We start from the raw sequence: 18797 nt of genomic DNA, 5'->3' as shown, positions 1-18797 counted from the left end.
AAGACATTGACTTTTCCTGGCAGATGAGATATTGTAGCCATCCTTCTCTGGAAAGCTGTGTAATACAGCATTGTGGTGTTATTCATTAGAAATGAGACAGATTAAAATCTGATCACAGAAGGGAAGCTGTGCAGGCTGAAAAAAGAAATAGCTGCCTATTCCAGCATGATGTGCATCACTCAAAAACTCTGAAAAGGCTAAAGAGTGCCTCATATCTGAGGCTGTCAGAAATGGCAGTGGAGGAGACAAGTTGTTCGTCATCCCTCAGTGGAGCATCTTAGATGTCTTGATCCTCACTGTCTTCAGGACTTGTACTACTCAGCTGCCAGTAGTGCTGTATTGGGTTTGCGTGGTAAAGTTTTGGTAGTGGAGGGGCTGCAGGGGTGGCTTCTGTGAGAAGCTGCTAGAAGCTTCCCCTAAGTCTGACACAGCCAATGCCAGTCGGCTCCAAGATGGACCCACCACTGGCCGAGGCCAAGCCAATCAGCAGTGGTGGTAGTGCCTCTGGGATAACAGAGTTAAGAAGGGGAAAAAATCTGCACAGTGGAAAACTTCAGCTGGAGAGAGGAGTGGGAATATGTGAGAGAAACAACTCTGCAGACACCAAGGTCAGTGCAGAAGGAGGGGGAGGAGGTGCTCCAGGTGCTGGAGCAGAGATTCCCCTGCAGCTCATGGAGAAGACCACGGAAGGCAGGCTGTCCCCCTGCAGCCCATGGAGGAAGGATGAGGGGGTGTAGAGATTCCACCTGTAGCCTGTGGAGGACCCCACGCCAGAGCCAAAGGAGGCTGTGACCCTGTGGGAAGCTCGTGCTGGAGCAAGCTCCTGGCAGGACCTGTGGACGCATGGAGAAAGGAGCCCGCGCTGGAGCAGGTTTGCTGGCAGGACTTGTGACCCCGTGGGGGACCCACGCTGGAGCAGTTTGCTCCTGAAGGTCTGCACCCCGTGGAAGGGACACACGCTGGAGCAGTTCGTGAAGGACTGTAGCCCATGGGAAGGACTCAGGTTGGAGAAGTTCATGGAGGACTGTCTCCCATGGGAGGGACCCCATGCTGGAGCAGAGGCAGAGTGTGAGGACTCCTCCCCCTGAGGAGGAAGGAGCAGCAGAGACAACATGTGATGAACTGACCACAACCCCCATTCCCCGTCCCCCTTTGCTGCTGGGGGGGAGGAGGTAGAGAAAATCAGGAGTGAAGTTAAGCCTGGGAAGAAGGGAGTGGTGGGGGAAGGTGTTATAAGGTTTGTTTTTATTTTCTCATTACCCTACTCTGATTTGACTGATAATAAATTAAATTATTTTTTCCCCAAGTTGAGTCTGTTTGGCCTGTGACAATAATTGGTGAGTGATCTCTCCCTGTCCTTATCTCGACCCGTGAACCTTTTGTTATATTTTCTCTCCCCTTTCCAGCTGAGGAGGGGAGTGATAGAGCGGCTTTGGTAGGCACCTGGTGTTCTGCCTGGGTCAACCCACCACAAGTACCAAGGACACTTTATACTTAGTGGGTGAATAATATCATCACCTATAAGAAAGAAAGAAGGGAGTGAGAGAGTCATTCATTTCTGAGGTTGTGCTATAGTCTTCATTTATAAAACATGCTTTCATGGAGAGTCCACCAGAACTGTGGGTAAATAAAATATAATTGTTTTTCCTGTCTTATGTTTGAACTTTAGTCCATATGGGAACATATGTATTGCTTACTGAGGGGCAAAGCTTAAATGCTGATACTGCTGCTCTAGTCTCCGAGAAGAGTAAATATGACAGCTCACCATCTGGCAAATGGTCTAAATGTTGGTCTTTTTATATAAGTGCAGTTAGGGGAGTTGCCTTCCCCCTGGGATGTTTTTAATCATCTCATAGATCACCTGCCTAGTTCCATGAATTAAAAACTCTTCTGTCAAATACACTTTAGCTCCATGCAAGCAATTTACAACTTTATGAGAAAGAAAGAGTACTTGACACTTGCTGGAATCCACTGAGTGACTTCTTTGATCAAGAGAAGTTACACTGTGTTAACTTGCATCAGTCCCATGAGGGTTGATGTAAAGGAATAGTATATCCATGCCAGGAAATCATGCTGGTTGATATTCAGTTAACAGTGTCACTGAAGGGGGAAAAAAATTATGCCCCAGTAAGTGCCTGGTGTCTCTCTTTGCATGAGACTATAATGTGGGCATATACCCAGACCTGTGAGCACTGATAAACATCAGTGCTGACTTTACCGTCCATCCAGATAAAATCTCTGCAAGGGATTTGAGCTATGCGCAGCTGCATGAATTTGAAGCTTCAGTGTCTCCTATGGAAGACACAACCAGCAGACCAAAGCCTGGTATCAAATGGATCTGGGCTTATTTACCATGATGACTGCAATTCTTTAGGAAAAAATTTGGGAAAAATGTGGAGGGGGACACATTTCTCATCTCCCTCTGAGTACCTTTGTCTAGATTGTTGTTCCATTTTCTTCTGGGCTTATTTTCCGAAATTGCAGTTGTCCTAACACTAATTTTTGTCAAGCCTCCTATTTGCCATACTCTTGAAAAGTCCTAATTCTCCCTTCTAAGCTCCTTATTCAATTTTGATCTCAAGCAAGCCTACTGCTACGTCCCCAGCTATTTGTTCTGTCTTTGCCTAAAAAGTGTAAGTACTCATTACCTACATTCCTTATTGGGTCTGTCTCTCCTTCCCATGTGCCTTTTTTTCTCACTGGATCCTACCTCCAGTCACTTTATTTACCCACTCTCAGCATTATCTTCTTGGATCCATCTCTGGCCAGTACTGAGCATATGTGGATAACAATTTTCCCCTCTCCTCAGAGGGTTAACACCTGGAGAAATGTGAGGGAGAACTGAGGATTTATATTTCTATCAGAGAAACCTTCATTTTCTTAGCATATTGCATATAAAAAAACATGGAAAAGGACATTATTAAGGTTGTAACTTTTAAGTCTTTGGAAAAAAAATCAGAATTCAACTTTCTTCTGCTGTAGTCTTCAATGGCATAATACTTTAAATGGAGGACTCATGACTTATTCTTTAATAGGTGGTAATAGAATATTTCTTTTGATCTTCAGTCAGTTTGTGGTTGGATACCATCCAAACCTTTTGGTGAACACAGACATATCAATGTCTTCCTTACTGTACTGAGTGCTTCAAAACCAGTAATTTATGTGTTAACACAGAAACTCATTAATTTAGCAAAAGAACATTTGAGTATTGCATCTCGGCTTGATCATACATCCCAAGGATGACAGAGGGATTGTCAAGTTCTAGAGCCATAGCTGAATTTAGAACTTGGGCCATGAAGCTGTCTAGTTGAGCATCAGGGATTCTCCAGAACTTGGTTCAGTTGTGGTTCTCACACTTTGCAGATTTTCTGCTTTGGCATCAGAAGCTCAGCTCATGCTGGAGGTTGACATTCCTGCCTGACAGAAAATCCAGCTTCCCTGAAATCCTTAGTCATATATTGAGATGGTCAGATATTCAGAAGTGGGATCTGCTAACAGCTGGACAAATGAGCAAATACAGCCATTTGCTTGGATGCAGAGTATGTTTGAAAATAGGATTCACTGCCAATATTAGAATGAGGTCTCTGCTATGCCTTATGTGAAAAACATTTTCGAGATGAGTTCTTGCGTGCCTGTTTTCTTCCTTGCCTATAGACAAAAGGAATTGTGGAGCCACATATTCATGTGTCTGACTGTGCAGTATTTAGGTCTGAATTCTATTGCCAAACTAATTGCACAATGATATTAGTAGAAGGCAATCCTTGCAGACAGGAAGTTTATTGAAACGGCATAGGATATTTCTGGGGGAAAAAATACGACGAACTATACAACTATACAGTTCTTGTAGTGCTTTACAGTAAAAACAAAAAGTCACTGTGGGAACCGTACTCTGGTTTATGTGATAATCAGGTGGAAGTAATGTCTTAAGGCATGGTACCACATACCATAGGCACTACGCCTTCAGTCTGAAGGTCGTCGCATAGCCAGTGGGCAGCGTTGCTGTACATGTGCTATAGGGTTACTCTCTACACCCTGCCTACAGTCTCTGGTGCTCTAAAACTATGAGGCCACACATCATCTGTTTTTTTTAAAATTGGTTCTCATCATGTTATAAAATGAAAAGGAATTTATTCAATTTTAAGTTTAATAACTAGGTCCTGGGTCATTTATTTTTTAACCAAACTTTTTAACTCTTTTTTCAAATATTAAATCTGCATTTTTATGTTCAGTGAGGTCAAGTGATTCAGAGTCAGAGTTCCAAGAGTGACTAAAATTATTTTTAAAATGTGAAAAATAGAAATAATGAATGAGAGATTTTATTGCTGCATAATTCCTAAATCTATTTATTGTCCTTATAAAAACTGTAATACTATTGCTGTAATTTGTGTAATTTGTTTATTTAGTTTCATGTGACCTTGTTAGATTTGTTTAAAAAGAATCTAATCCGCTTCAATAAGATTTACATTACTTTATCAAACTGTGGCTAAATATAAAAATAAAGAGAAGTAAGCTTACTGAAAATGCACAGGTTCAGAATGAGCAAAGCATATTACGTTCTTTCCAGCTTTAACCATGCTAAGAGTGATACTAATTTCATGCATTTAATTGCAGAAGCATTCTAGTATCTTTTTGGACTGTCCATCATAATATTTTCTGTTGAACAGAAAATAAACATTGAAATTATCTAAACTGAAAATCTTTTATAAATTGATTTAATTAAAACTGAAATGTTTTTTGCCGTTGAAATTCACACTGAATCATCTGTTTCTTTTTTCCTTGGAGAGGGAAAGAGCTATTAGTAATTCTAACCAAGTGTTTTATAACAGAAATGAAAAATTAGATTTGCTCAAGCTTTTGCTGAGAACTCAGCTTTTGTGTGAAATAAAAGGTAATATTAAGTCATTAAAAGCTATCTGTTCTGTGTTTTATAGGTGTTAGCAGCAATTTTTCACATGAGAAAAAAGCTAGCCCTGTACCTGAAGAAATATTTTCCTGCATAGGCTCCTGAATTTTGGAATATTTTCTTAATATGTGTCTAAGTATGAAAGTAAAATGATCTCTTTTGACTTCAGTCATAGATTCTTAAAGTGTGATGATTTTTTTTTTTTAACGTGTGGAGGTGGAGGGAGGAGGAGAGGAGGGATTGACAATGTGTTATAGTGACTGTAGAGAAGAGGTATGAGTAAAACCTTTAAAAATTACTAAAGCAGGCATAATATCAAGACATTTTATCTCACTTACTAATCTCCAGTCTCTCAACTTTACAACATTAGTTCATGTAAGCAGTGAAAAGCATATGTTTTGAGCTGGTTTTAATATGCAAAATTTTAAAAGAAATCTTGCAAGGAATCAAAAGAATATTTGATATTTTAGTCTTATTGAATAGTAATATTTGACAAGATAAACATTACAGGTTTATTCTCATTAGTGCTTTTGCTTCATCATTTTTTCAAACACCTCAGCTGCTCTCTCTTGTAGTATTTAAAGTTTTTGAACTTACAGAAAATGGAATAGTTCTGAATTAATTTTCCTGTCTGCAGCTGTAATCTGTGCTAACTCTCTACACAGCATGAATGGCCAAGTGAAGTGGTTTCTGGAAAGGGTGTGACTGTATTTAACTGACACATATCTTATTCAATCTGCAGGGTAATGATGTTCGGATAATCCTTGGCCAGTTTGATGAGGAAATGGCTGTGAAAGTTTTCTGCTGTGTAAGTAAATATATTTAATTGCACATCAGAATAAAGAATGTGTTACATTTGAATAAAAAATGATTTTAGCATAAACATTTCTACATGGTGTTCAGCTCTGTCAAGGTTTATATCCTAAAGAGAGGTTACACATGCTTAGCTCCATTTCTCTTTCAATAAAATACTTTGTACTTGACTACAGTGGAATTTAGGTGTGGACTGCATTGTTAGCTTATTCTTATTGCTTTTCTGTAGTGGAATTAAACGCCAAATCAAGCTTGAGCATTTCTCTTCAAGTCAGATGCAGGCAAACACTGGTATATGTAGCAGCAGATACAGAGAAATGCAAGATTTGAATCCTATCCAAGAGTTGTGTTCTGGTGGTAATGTCTGCATATGTGTGGTTTTGCATGTTTTGCTTTGAAAGGGTAAGAAACTCAAGCAGTTCCTATACATGCTAATTAAGCAAGCCTTATAATTTCTGCTACTCAAAATGTTGCTAATTGTACAGTTGTCATTCACTTCTGACTGCTGTACGTTTTACATGTTTTACATGAAAACAAATATTAGTTTGTAAAAAATAAAGGTTTTTTAATTACAAGAAATATAGTAAGACCAGCATACATAAAATTCCCTATCCTCACCATTTGTTTCTGTGTATGAATGTGCTGCAAATATGCACAGTATGATTGCCATTGAAAGTAGCAGGATTAAAATGTGGATCTTTATTTGCACCTGTTAAAAAAAAAATCCCAAACAGGCAGATTTTAGTGGCCTAAATTTTGTATTGGTATTGAATTTTTAGTCTAAATAACCAGATTAATCCTATATGAGCCAAGAACACAATAAATACAATGGAAAAGCAATAATGATGGCATCTAAATTTCAGAGGGTGTTTTTTAGTCTTCAATTGGAGAGACAGTTACCTATCCAAGCAAAGAAATGAAAGGTAGAAGTTCAAAGTCTGAGTGCTCAGACACATGTTGACTCATACTCAGCAGCTGTCCCAGTTGCTGGCAAAATTTGGGAAGGAGATTGCAGAGTATATGTGGAAGGAACAAAATCTGTTTGCATCCAAAAGGAAATGGAAAGTATTATTTTCTTCTTCATTCTTCTCATCTCTGATAGGTCTTTGTATATAGATCTTTTTGTTCCGGCATTTAAGTTGGATTGACAGAGTTAGTCTCCCATTTTTCCATTCCTGAAAGAAAGAATGGTCCTTCCAGAGCCCAGCTCCTCCTCAGATCTCCTGCGGTTGGGCTGCATTTCCCCAGCTGAGGGGTCCCAGTCAGAACTGTCTTCCAACCCAAAGTTAGAGAAGAGATTGGCCTCAATTATGCCACTGCCCTCAGTATCTAGTTGCCTTCCTCTGCAATCCTTTTCCAAGTCCATGTGCATGTGAAGCCACGGAAGAAATCCTAGAAGTCCTCGGAGGGGCAGGGTGTCCTCTTGTCTGCACCGCTCGAGTTTGAAGGGGTTCAGGTGGGCGATGTCTCTTTCACACGAATGCCCGCTGCAGCTGAGGCTGCAGTTTGGTACTGCCATGGGAAGTGTATATAAGTCAGGATGGTTTAAAGAGTGATGGCTGCTTCTGAAGTACATTAGTGTCAAAAATAATACAGTGGATTTTTCTGGAGCCTGGAGAAATCTGAGAGATCATGTATTTAGGCTTGTATAAATGTATTTATATGAGAGTTCCAGCAGGAGACTGAATGTGGGAGAGGGCAGTTCAAAGTAGGTCATTTATATATTAATGCGCTACAATATGTCAGTAAGCTTCTTATTAGTCATAAAATATATTGTTGACTCATGCACTCCTACAACTATGTGTCTAAGAGCACAATACTTTAGATGTGTCAAGTTTTTTAACCCCCTTCCCAAGGTTTATTTTCAGGCAGATTCCACTTGTGATTCCCTGTTATATTTTGCAGGGTGGCTGATGTCAGCCAGAGAGAGGCATTGAGTTTGTTAAAGGAAAGTGCTATTGTACTAGTGCAAGATTATTAATTTTTTCCGATTGTGGCTATAACCGGAATATTATTTGCTAATGATTTATGTAGGTGGGAAAATAAAGTCTGCCTCAGTTTTCTGTCTGGATTCAGCAATCATATGCTGTGAGGTTTCCTCAGGACATCCATTGGAATTTATATAGAATCATAGAATCATTTAGGTTGGAAAAGACCTTTAAGATCATTGAATCCAACTGTAAACCAAACACTGCCAGGTCCACTACTAAACCATGTCCCTAAGCACCATGTCTACGCATCTTTTAAATATCTCCAGGGATGGCCACCCAACCACTTCCCTGGGCAGCCTATTCCAATGATTGACAACCCTTTCGGTGAAGAAATGTTTCCTAATATCCAATCTTAACCTCCCTTGGCGCAACTTGAGGCCATTTCCTCTTGTCCTATCGCTTGTTACTTGGGAGAAGAGACCAACACCCACCTGGCTACAACCTCCTTTCAGGTAGCTGTAGAGAGCAATAGGATCTCCCCTCGGCCTCTTTTTCTCCAGGCTAAACAACCCCAGTTCCCTCAGCTGCTCCTCATCGGACTTGTGCTCTAGACCCTTCACCAGCTTCATTGCCCTTCTTTGGACATGATATACTCATTTTCATTTTGCCTGGCTATTTCCTCCTCCTCCCTCCCAAACACACACACACACAGACACACACAATGCAGAGAACATAACTCAAAGATAAATGGAATAAAAGATAGTCTAATTCAGTGGCAAACTTGAAAAACATGACAGGACTAATTCAGGCCAAAGTGAATGTTAGCAGGTGTTTCCTACGATGATTTAAATAAGCTTAGCTATTCATTTAACATTAGTGTCAAAAACAGTTAGCAATTTTAATTCTATGGGAGATCTTAGCTTTATAATGTTGTTTTCACTTCAGTGGGATGAATGTGATATTTTTCATGGAATAGAAATTAGGGTATTTTGCTCAAAACTTAACACCTCAACATTCAAAGTGGTCAACTGTGTTGGATAGACATCATCTTTTTTCATTTAAAATTGGATTAACATGAAATTGCATCTTCCAAATTAAAACTTCAGTTCTGCAGAAAATTTTATTTGAAAAAAGCGTTAGCGGGAATTTTTCCAACATACTATCTTTAAGCCATGGAGATAATGCAGTATAGCCATGCACACATCAAGACTAACGCTTAGCTGATTAGGCTAGGCAATTATCTGTCTGAAGACAATTAAAGAAGATGACTATTACGCATAGGTCACTGGATCAGCTTTAGGTGGCTCTTTTAGTAAACATTTAATGATAACTAAAGCCAAGCTTAATCAGCACAGTTGATACAAAAGGACTGGACTCTGTTCTCCTTGAGCTGATAGAGTTTTACTGCTGAGTCTCTGTTTTGGAATTAAAGGCACTATTGATTTTTAATGAGAAACAGATGGAGGTTCCTTACAATCCAGAAGTCTACAGGCATTCTTGTAGGGGTGGGATATAGGATGTGTCCATGCTGATATGATGGAAACATGGTGGAAATTCAATGGGGGTAAGATTTTGCAGGCCCATTTACACAAACGGCCAGTAACTGTTTACTACACATAGAAGGACCTCCTACAGAAATTTCCTTGTTGTAAATAAGCATTTAATCATGGATTCCAACAAGAATGAAAAGTTTTAAAAAAAAAAAACAACTCAGTTTCCTGGCTGCCTGACAGCAACTCAAGGCTTTGCAGCCTAGATAGGGCAGGCACAAAAGATTAGGGAAGACATATGACTACTTTATGCTGTTCTGATGGTACAAAGCACTTGTAAACCTTCTTTACCTTGCTCTTGTGTGGCAACAAATCTTCCCTTTTGTGCTGGTTTTGGCTGGGATAAAGTTAATTTTCTTCATAGTAGCTAGTATGTTTTAGATTTGTGCTGAAAACAGTATTGATAATACAAGGATGTTTTCGATATTGCTGACCAGTGCTTACACAGACCCAAGGCCTTTTCTGCTTCTCACGCCCCCCACCAGTGAGTAGTCTGGGGGTGCACAAGACGTTAGGAGGAGGCTATTATGGGTAACAGTTATGTGTGATGGAGCCCTGCTTAGTTGCCGGCTGGGGTTAAAACAGGACACCCTTAGAAACTAAAACCTGTAATAAGTGGTCTGTGTGCTTTCAAATAGTTCAGGAAATATCTGCATCTTTCAAGGAAATGTATCTTTTAAGCATCAAAATCATCTCCACTTAGCAGCATCAACAGGGAGGAAAAGGTGGCAAAAAGCATTGTTTTGAAATAAGTCTTCCGGAACCCAAAGACTGAAATGCCTCATCACTACCAACTGTGCTGTCACTAGAAAAATCATAGAATCACAGAACGGTTTGGGTTGGAAGGGACTGTGAAGACCATCTAGTTCAACCCCCTGCCATGGGCAGGAACACCCTCTACTAGACCACATTGCCCAAAGCCCCATCCAACCTGGCCTTGAACACTTCCAGGGATGGGGCATCCACAGCTTCTCTGGGCAACCTGTTCCAGTGTCTCACTACCCTCACAGTGAAGAATTTCTTCCAAATATCTAATCTAAATCGACCCTCCTTCAGTTTAAACCCATTACCCCTTGTCCTGTCACTACACTCCCTGATAAACAGTCCCTCACCAGCTTTCCTGTAGGCCCCTTCAGGTACTGGAAGGCCGCAATTAGATCTCCCCAGAGCCTTCTCTTCTCCAGGTTGAACAACCCCAACGTCTCTCAGCCTGTCTTCATAAAATGACTGCATGGTCATGATGCTCAGCTTTGGAGGAGCTGATTTTGTTCCTTTTTTTTCCTTCCCCAGACTACCCTTCAAGCCCTATCATTCCAGCAGATCTCGAATGAAGAGCTGCCAGCTCTTGAAGTGGTTTTGTTTTGTTTTGTTTTAAACCATATTCTTGCAGGAATGTGTAATTTTCAGTGCAGCCTTGTTTGGAATGATCCCTTGTTTACAGGATGGAATTTCTGGCTATTTGAAAACTTTCAATTTTCAGTCCATATCCCAGGACATTTACAGATTATGCAAGAAACAGGCTCAAGTGCTCATGCAAATAGAAAATTTCCAAGAGCTTCAATTTCAGAATAGTTCACAGCCAACACTTTCTTGAAACACATGATTTGATACTTTAATCTGTATAGAGCAGGGGAAGCTACAGAAGATTGTCCTTTTCTAAAAGCATTATTCTGTGTCCGTTTGTGTCCTCAGTGATTTGAAAACTGTCAAATAAAAGACACTACATCACTGAAAGGTCTTGAATGACCTAGCTGTGTAATGGAAATTCTTTTAGACAACAAGAAGTATTGCAGGATGGGATTGCTGTTTTCCTCGCAGGTGGACCTGGGATGGAGTGTCGCCATAGCTGCAGTAGGAGTGGAGATGGACAGGAGGGCAAAAGCAGATGTGTTTCTGGAAGGGTAGAATTAATGAGCAAGAGAAAGACAAATAATTTATGTGGCTTATGGAATAAGTAAGATATGAGATGCAAGACACTGGGTTTCAGACAGGAGCACTTTCAAGCAGCATTGTATACAAATACATGAAATTTTATTTCGGCTGAACAAAAACTTCTGCAACTAGGGTACAAACAAATCTGCTTTGTGCACAATACATTTATGAACTTAGTTGGCACTGTTATAATAGCCTTCACAGATTTAAAGCCCAATTTCAATTTGAGTATTAACATATTTAGGAGGCTGTCCTATTTTGTATTTTTTGCTATTTGTTTTTATTTATCTGATAAGCTTTTGATGTGATCTTTGGGATACTTTTCAAAGCAGTTATGTTCTGAATGACTAATATGTCCTGTTTGCATTCTCATCATTTCCTCCTTCTGTAACATTTTCTGTGAAATTGTAGCAGTTTTCTAGTTAAGAGCTCTAAGGTTACGCCATGTATTTCTAAAAATTGGAATTTCTATCTTATAAGTGTGTCTTGTATCTCCAGTATTGCTTATATTAGGAGCCAAAGCAGCATGAAACCTGCTGTTTTGAAATGGAGTCTGACTGAAATGTCAAAAGAAAAATATCTAGTTACAAGACAGTGAGAGAAACATCTGAGATAAAATTTGCTAATTTTATCCTAGAACACTCTTCACAATGGAATAGAATATCTATTGTGAATAGATCAGCTTTTAGGCACAACATCACATGTGCCTGACTAATAAAGTATTTCTGTTTCCTGTTATATGTATCTGCTATGTATTGAAAGCCTATAACCATCATCTCAGTATCTTACAGTGAGTTATATTCAATATTCAAACAATACAGAATTTCACCTGAAGAAATTTCTTGCTGAAAAAAAAAAAAATCACTGAGAATTGCTTGCTTTATCAATTTACAATTGATTCATGCTCCTCAGAAGAAACCGCTTACTTAACGTCCCTGCGGTCTCTGTTTTAGCACAGTCACATAATTAATATTTGCAACATTGTGATTTGATAGTGCCTAGGATCCAAGTTTTCTTGTTTAACCTTATCCTGTTTTATGTGGTCTTTCGGATGCTATTAGGATAGTACCTTAGTTTAAACATGGTAGCATGGTGGTCCTACCACTCGTGTAATAGTTGTTATGGAGAATTTTCTATGCAAATGCAGGGTCTTCTGCTTCTGTTCCTCTGTGTCTCCCACAGTTTTAGAATCCAGTATGTTGTGTTTCTGTTTTTGAATAATGGACTATTGAAAGTAAAATAGGTTTTAGTAAATTCTCTTCTCGTGGCCTGAATTTTAAAGAGAGGAATCTTCAAGAAAGGAGTCTTCATTATTAGCAAGTAATTATTCTAAACTGTTCAAAATACTTGTGTATCCTTCAATTGCACCATAATTTCATTAATAATGGAAAAAACATGAACAGAAAACAATTGCTTTTATGTTCAATATATCTATTACAATGTCTATTAGCTTTTCTACTCTTCTTTCTTTGTAGGCTTATGATGAAGAAATGTATGGCAGCAAATATCAGTGGATTATTCCAGGATGGTATGAAAACCTTTGGTGGGATTCCTGGATTAATTCTTCACAATGTCTCAGCAAAAATCTTCTTGCAGCCATGGAAGGTTATATTGGAGTTGATTTTGAGCCTCTCAGCTCAAAAATTATAAAGACCATATCAGGAAGGGTTAGTATTTTTCCTCCAACTATTTTATTATACCATCAGTTGTCTCAGCAAAGCACCGAGGAGGGAGGTGAAGCTAAAGGTTCTTCTACAAAGAGAGCTGGCACTGATCATGGTTAGTCTCATCTTTCCACTGGTTTGCAGTTTATAAATATTTAGAAATCAGTTCCAATTCTCTACAGGGTAAGGAAGCAGTAAGGTCCCTTGCTTCAAATCTGTCCTCTTCCCCCTGTATGAACATTGCAGTTAAATGCACGGTTAAGTTTGAGTTACAGTCTGCAGTATCATGTGTTGTGTCATGTCAATTTAAATAATTGAGCACAGAAACAGAAAACCTTTATGTTTAAACCTAGTCCTGCAAAAGGCTAATTTTGTTGGTGATTTGTGCCTCTCAGAACTATGGAGTGGGAGTGGAGCTTGTTTTAAATAAGTACTTAGGTGGTATTTACATAAATCATATAACATTTTATCACAGAACAAATTCATGCAAACTCTGACCGATGAACATGCCTGATTTTGCTGCTTTTCATCTTTTTTTCACCTTTTTTTATGCCTTGCTGATTGAGCACGAAAGGCAACTTTGCAAAAAGGCAACTCATCGTAAGACAGCACAGCATAAAGAGCATAGTAAACTTGTAAAACATAGACAAATTGCCACTCAGATAACTTCACAGTATGCAAATAGTTGCTCAAGTAAAGGTTATTTGATTTGCATTATCCTGTAAAGTGTAATCAGACCACTAATTTGCAGGGATACAGACTTATTCTCTGTTCTAGTATTATGGCTCACCATTATGCTGGTAGCTTTGGTTGAACTGAAGCCTTTTATACAAAAGCAAAGTAAAGCAAGTTGTCCTTCATGCAGAACAACTGCTTTTCAGTCTCTCTGCCTCCTAGGTCTCCCTCCCAGTCTCACTATCAGTATTGTAAGTAAGTCAGGCAGCACATGTTTTTGGAATTTTAGTTTCTTGATTTTTGTTTTGGCAGCCTTTTCTATATTAGTCATGCATGTCTCTAAATTGGAGAGTGCTTTTCAAGGAGTAGGTTTGGACGCAACGAAGTAAAACTGAAGTTTTTCTCCTCTGCAGACTCCACAGCAATATGAAAAGGAATACAATGCTAAGCGCGGTGATGGGCAATCCAGCAAATTTCATGGCTATGCCTATGATGGAATATGGGTGATTGCCAAGACCCTGCAGCGGGCAATGAAGTATCTGAATGCCACCAACAAGCACCAAAAAATTGAAGATTTTAACTACACAAATCACAAACTTGGCAAAATTTTTCTGGATGCTATGAATGAAACCAACTTCTTTGGAGTAACGGTAAGTCTTAAACTGATACTTGTGGGGTGGAGGAGGCTTGTGATTTTATGTCAGTAGCTGAAGCAAGCATTAAATTTTAAATACTCTTGAAAAAGAAACACAGTTGTGTATTTCTTATATCTTCAGAGCTTCCACAGTTCTACTTTATCTTAAAAATTAATGTTGTTGCCTTGAGACTCTTGCTTCTTACCTGTCTTCTGGTGCCAAGTGATGACACTGTACAGTTCCTCAGTTATCACATTTTCAAGCATGGATGTCACCTGAATTAACAACTCAGTGTAGTCTCAAGGGAACCACAAGTGTTGCAAGCTGCAGTGACCTTTTAAGTGACTGTTTTAGCAGTTGAGGAGTAGCTGGAGCATGATCTGAAAAGACCTCTTTCCTTCCATCATTTATTTTTGGTAATAGATTATAGTACACTAATGTCTCCAACTCCAGTGCTATACATCCTAGATATTCTTACAACATACTTCCATGGCCATTTAAGTTTGTATTATAATGTAAAAAAAATTATTATAATGTAAAAATATTGTTTGCCATCATAATTTGTATTTTTGCACAGTCAAGTACAAAGCATGTTGACTATGACTTAAGATGAACTGGTTACTTATAGTAATAACCTCATTCTGTTTTCAGTTGCACTGCTGCAAATTCATAGTAATTTTTTTTTAATTGACATTGCTTCTAGTTTTTAGCAGAGTAAAACGGGCAATAGGAGTGTGGCCCTGAAACTTCTTAATTGTATTTGAGGCAATGTCAGTCAGAAGTCAGTGACATGTATGTGTTCAGGAGTCTGCAGAGCCATACTCCTTCACCAAGAGAGATGAGCAGACTCCATTTCAGGGAGACTCCATTTCAGGGAGAGTGGTCTTCACAGTTCCCAACAGCAGCAAAGAAGGAACCTACTGGAACACGCTGCGTTAAGCAGTGCACTTGGGCTGCAACATGGCTAGATAAGGGAATCAGAGTTTTGAAGAAATGAGTATTTCAGCAGTGCACGGAATGAGTGCTTTTAGGCACTTCCTTGAAGCAAGAGCATGCAGAAGGTTGGCATCATTTCTGCCACTCTGCAGTAGCTTGTCAGGTTCTGTTCCCATGTTAATTTAAATTGTCTTGGATTTCAGTTAACTTCAAAACATGTTGACGTAGCAGAACTAAGGTTGTCACACATCATAAATCAGTTCAAGGAGCAAATGCCTACATATAGACAACAACAACAAGTGCAGGCTTAAATTTTTGGTGTCCTTGTTAATTGCTGAAGAACCCGATGTTTGGTATCACAGTACAATTGAAACTAATTCAGGATTTGCAAGTAAAACCCAATTATATCACAAGACAATTCTAGAATCTAGTTGCCTGTACAATATGAATTTTGCTTTCTTTTTACACTGAATTTGACTGAAGGTTTCAGTAAAAGAATTGGGTATCCCAATGCCTCCATAGCAGAACTGGATCTTTGATAAAACTTTGAGTCAGTAGCAGCTGTGAACCAGACTCTGCAGGGACTCAGACATCTCTGTCCTGAGTTATTCCAAGTACAGTATCTCTCAATGTGGTTGAAATTGTATATTGCTATGTAGTTCCTTTTTTTCCTGTTTCCCCATCTCAGCCTTTTTGCCTGCTGTTTACTCTTGGCAGCTGATTATGGTAAAGTTCATAGATTTCATTAGCATTGATTAATTTCCCTTCAATTCTTCCCCCCCCCAAAAAAAAAATTAAAAAAATCCCCAAAACCTCTAAGACAAAGAAGGCTCTTTTTTCTTAGTTTCAGAGACACCAGCAAAACCTCACATATGAACTGCATCCCTTTAGGGAGGGAATGAATCAAAGTTTCACCAACCATATTCAGCCGTGTTTACTTACTTTATTCCCTCAGGTATAATGGTTTTTAAAGAAATTACTGAACGATTATTCACTGCATTTAGTGCTTGTCTGAGGCACTTTGTAAAACATTTCTCTTTAAGATTGGTCTACCAAGTCATCATGATAATGCACAGCCCCAATCTGGTATTTGCAAGATCATGTTTCTTGTTCCTATAACACATTCATTAAAAAAAAAAAAAAATTAATCAGAAAGATATGCAGAGAAGAAAATCTATAGCACCTACACTTTCTTAGGATATAATTAGAATAAACAATACTCAAGTTTTTCCAGACAGTGTGAAGAAGAGTTTTATAGCAGACATTAAAAGTTTTGCATTGAAATGTTCAGAAAGTTGAAGGAACAGATTGATTCTTAGCAGAAATATTTTTAAACATTTTATTCCTCAGTCTAATAAATTGCTGTCATTTATGACCTAATTTAAAACTTTCACTGGAACATAAGTTCTAGTTCTTGGAGTGCCAAATCTCATTTTAATATTTTTTTCCAGAAAAAGTATTTTAGTATAAAATTTTTACAATTTATTTTTAAAAACTTATTCTAAACAGGAAAAGGACATTAATTTATTCTTAAGTATTTATGCCAAATATAAAATGAGTTTCTGAAAAAAAAGAAGAAATAAAAGGAAGGACTAAATCTTATCAATATCCAAAAACTCATCCAATGATACAGTAAAATATGTTGCTAATTATTAGATATGAGGAGAAGGTAGACAAGAAGCTGTAGACCAGAATCTAAAAATGCAAAATCTTTTAAGAAGAGGCATCTTTCTTTATACGTTCTGTGAATATGATATCAGAAACACTGTCATGTCATAAATAATAAATCCCTTTACCCAATTTTCATTTTCTTTGAAATTATTTATAGTAAACCACAAAAATATAATCACTGTTGAGTGGTGGGTTTTTGTGGATTTTTTTTAAACAATTTTGAAAAGACTTTCTGGGAGTGAAATGTACTAGTTCCTGATTACACAGAATGTCATTATTTCAGTTTTCGGGGTTTTTTTCCTGTTGGGGTTTTTTTTTTTCTTTTTTTTTTTCTAGGATACAACATTTAGAAAACAGTTTAGGCTATTGTCCAAAGACTTGACAGGACTAATCCTCTTTTTGTGCATCAAAAACTCAGTACACAGATGTTACTTCTAATTCTATTGTCAGAAATCTATTGGAAAGAAAATTATAGCTATTCCTTAAACATTCCTAAAGGCTCTTGTCTTTTTCCGGATTTTTTTTTCTCTTAGCAAACTGGTTCCTTCCTTTATTTTTCCTTCATGCTTATCTGAGTTATAGTCATATTGATTACCATGTAATTTTCTTGTTTATTTTGAATATAGAGCAAGGAAACATATATTTGGTGTTTTATCAGAAAACAGTAATATAGTTATCTGCTATACTTTTTCAAAGGTAAAATGGATACTGTTTTACAGGTACAAAAGGACTTTGTGATGAGAAATGCAATATGAACAAACAAAAGACCCACAGGGATGTTCCTACAGTTTTGTTAAGCTGAATGTCCTAATTCTGCAGTCAGATCCCCTGATGCTGGCCACTTTCAAACTAAGTAAGGCATCGTGTGGTTAGAATGGTCCATCTGCAATGAGCAGTTTTCCGCACAGGAGTCCTTTTGATTTGGGACTAGCTTGGCTTTCATGGTTTACATTTTCCTAATTCCTTGCTTATCAGAACACTTATTTTTTAATGGGAAAGTTACTGAAAGAAGAAAATCTCTTAAAGGATTTTGGACAATTTTTTTCACTTTTCTTAATCCAGATAAAGCCAGTTTTGTAAACTGAATGCAACTCTGCCGCCCTAATGGTTTATAAACTGCCAGATGCCTATTTCCTTGATAAATATATCCCTCTTCTCAAATAGTACACATTCTTTCTGATAATCTTAAAATGAAAGATAAGAAAAGATGTACTCACACAATTTATTTTGACACAGTTTAGATGTCTGAGGAGTCCCCTTATGTAGTTGGTAGAGCCACTGGAGGTAATTTAGAGTTGGAGAATCTACAGAGGTCTCTGTTGTAGTATTACTACTTTGAATCAGTTCAGAGTGATGTGAAACAAAATATATATATGGGATATCTATATATCTGCATTTCAATTATACAGCAGTTTACAGCATACTACCTATAACATGCCCATCATGTATGTGTGAAAGCCAAAGAGAATTTTCTACAGAGCTAGAATAATTCTTCTAAAGCAAGACTGTTTGCCTAAAGGATAAAAAAAAAAAAAAAAAAGAAGAAGAAAAGTCTAGCTTTATTTTGTGTAATACTACCATAGTATAACTTGTAGGCTTGATCATTAGTGAAGAATTAGTGCTGTCTTCTGAGCATACTGAGTCATATTTAGTGCATACTGAACCAAAATCCATCTAGAGAATAGAAGGTTTTTGTTTTAGTCATTTTTCCCCTTTTTTTTTCTCTTTGTAGACTATGGATGGTTACATAGTACCTTACAACTACAGCAATGTTTATATTTCTTAGCAAGAAAATGTTGGTTATGCTTGGAAAGAGATTTAAATACATTTGTTCTCAGTATGGTGAAAGTTTATATTGGTTCCATGGGGTAGCCAGGTGGTGGGAAAAATACAATGCATGTTGGAGATAATTTTTAATTTATTTTTTATGCAAAACATGACATTATTTTAAAAAATACTTTCCTCTAATTTTCTAATCATTTCACCTTTGTCACTGATGTGAGGTCATGAGTGTTACCATTCTCCCCAGCTTATGCCTGAAGTCCTGTAACTGTTGTGGTAGGGTATTCTGCTGCTTGAGTTTATTG

The 18797-nt window shown here is 38.0% G+C and overlaps 1 protein-coding gene across 1 annotated transcript in view; it reads left to right on the top strand.

The window, feature by feature from the left end:
* The window catches only part of GABBR2 (gamma-aminobutyric acid type B receptor subunit 2), a 488838-nt gene that overhangs the window by 231111 nt on the left and 238930 nt on the right, over positions 1-18797 (top strand). The window contains exons 5-7 of the mRNA XM_054817640.1: positions 5646-5711; positions 12605-12796; positions 13882-14118. Of these exons, the coding sequence (XP_054673615.1) occupies positions 5646-5711; positions 12605-12796; positions 13882-14118 (495 nt within the window). The remainder of the gene's footprint in view (positions 1-5645; positions 5712-12604; positions 12797-13881; positions 14119-18797) is intronic.

Source organism: Grus americana, chromosome 2 (assembly GCF_028858705.1).
Source record: "Grus americana isolate bGruAme1 chromosome 2, bGruAme1.mat, whole genome shotgun sequence".
Taxonomy (NCBI): Eukaryota; Metazoa; Chordata; class Aves; order Gruiformes; family Gruidae; genus Grus; species Grus americana.
Note: the sequence above shows the minus strand (reverse complement) of the source record. Positions and strands in the feature narration are given on the sequence as shown.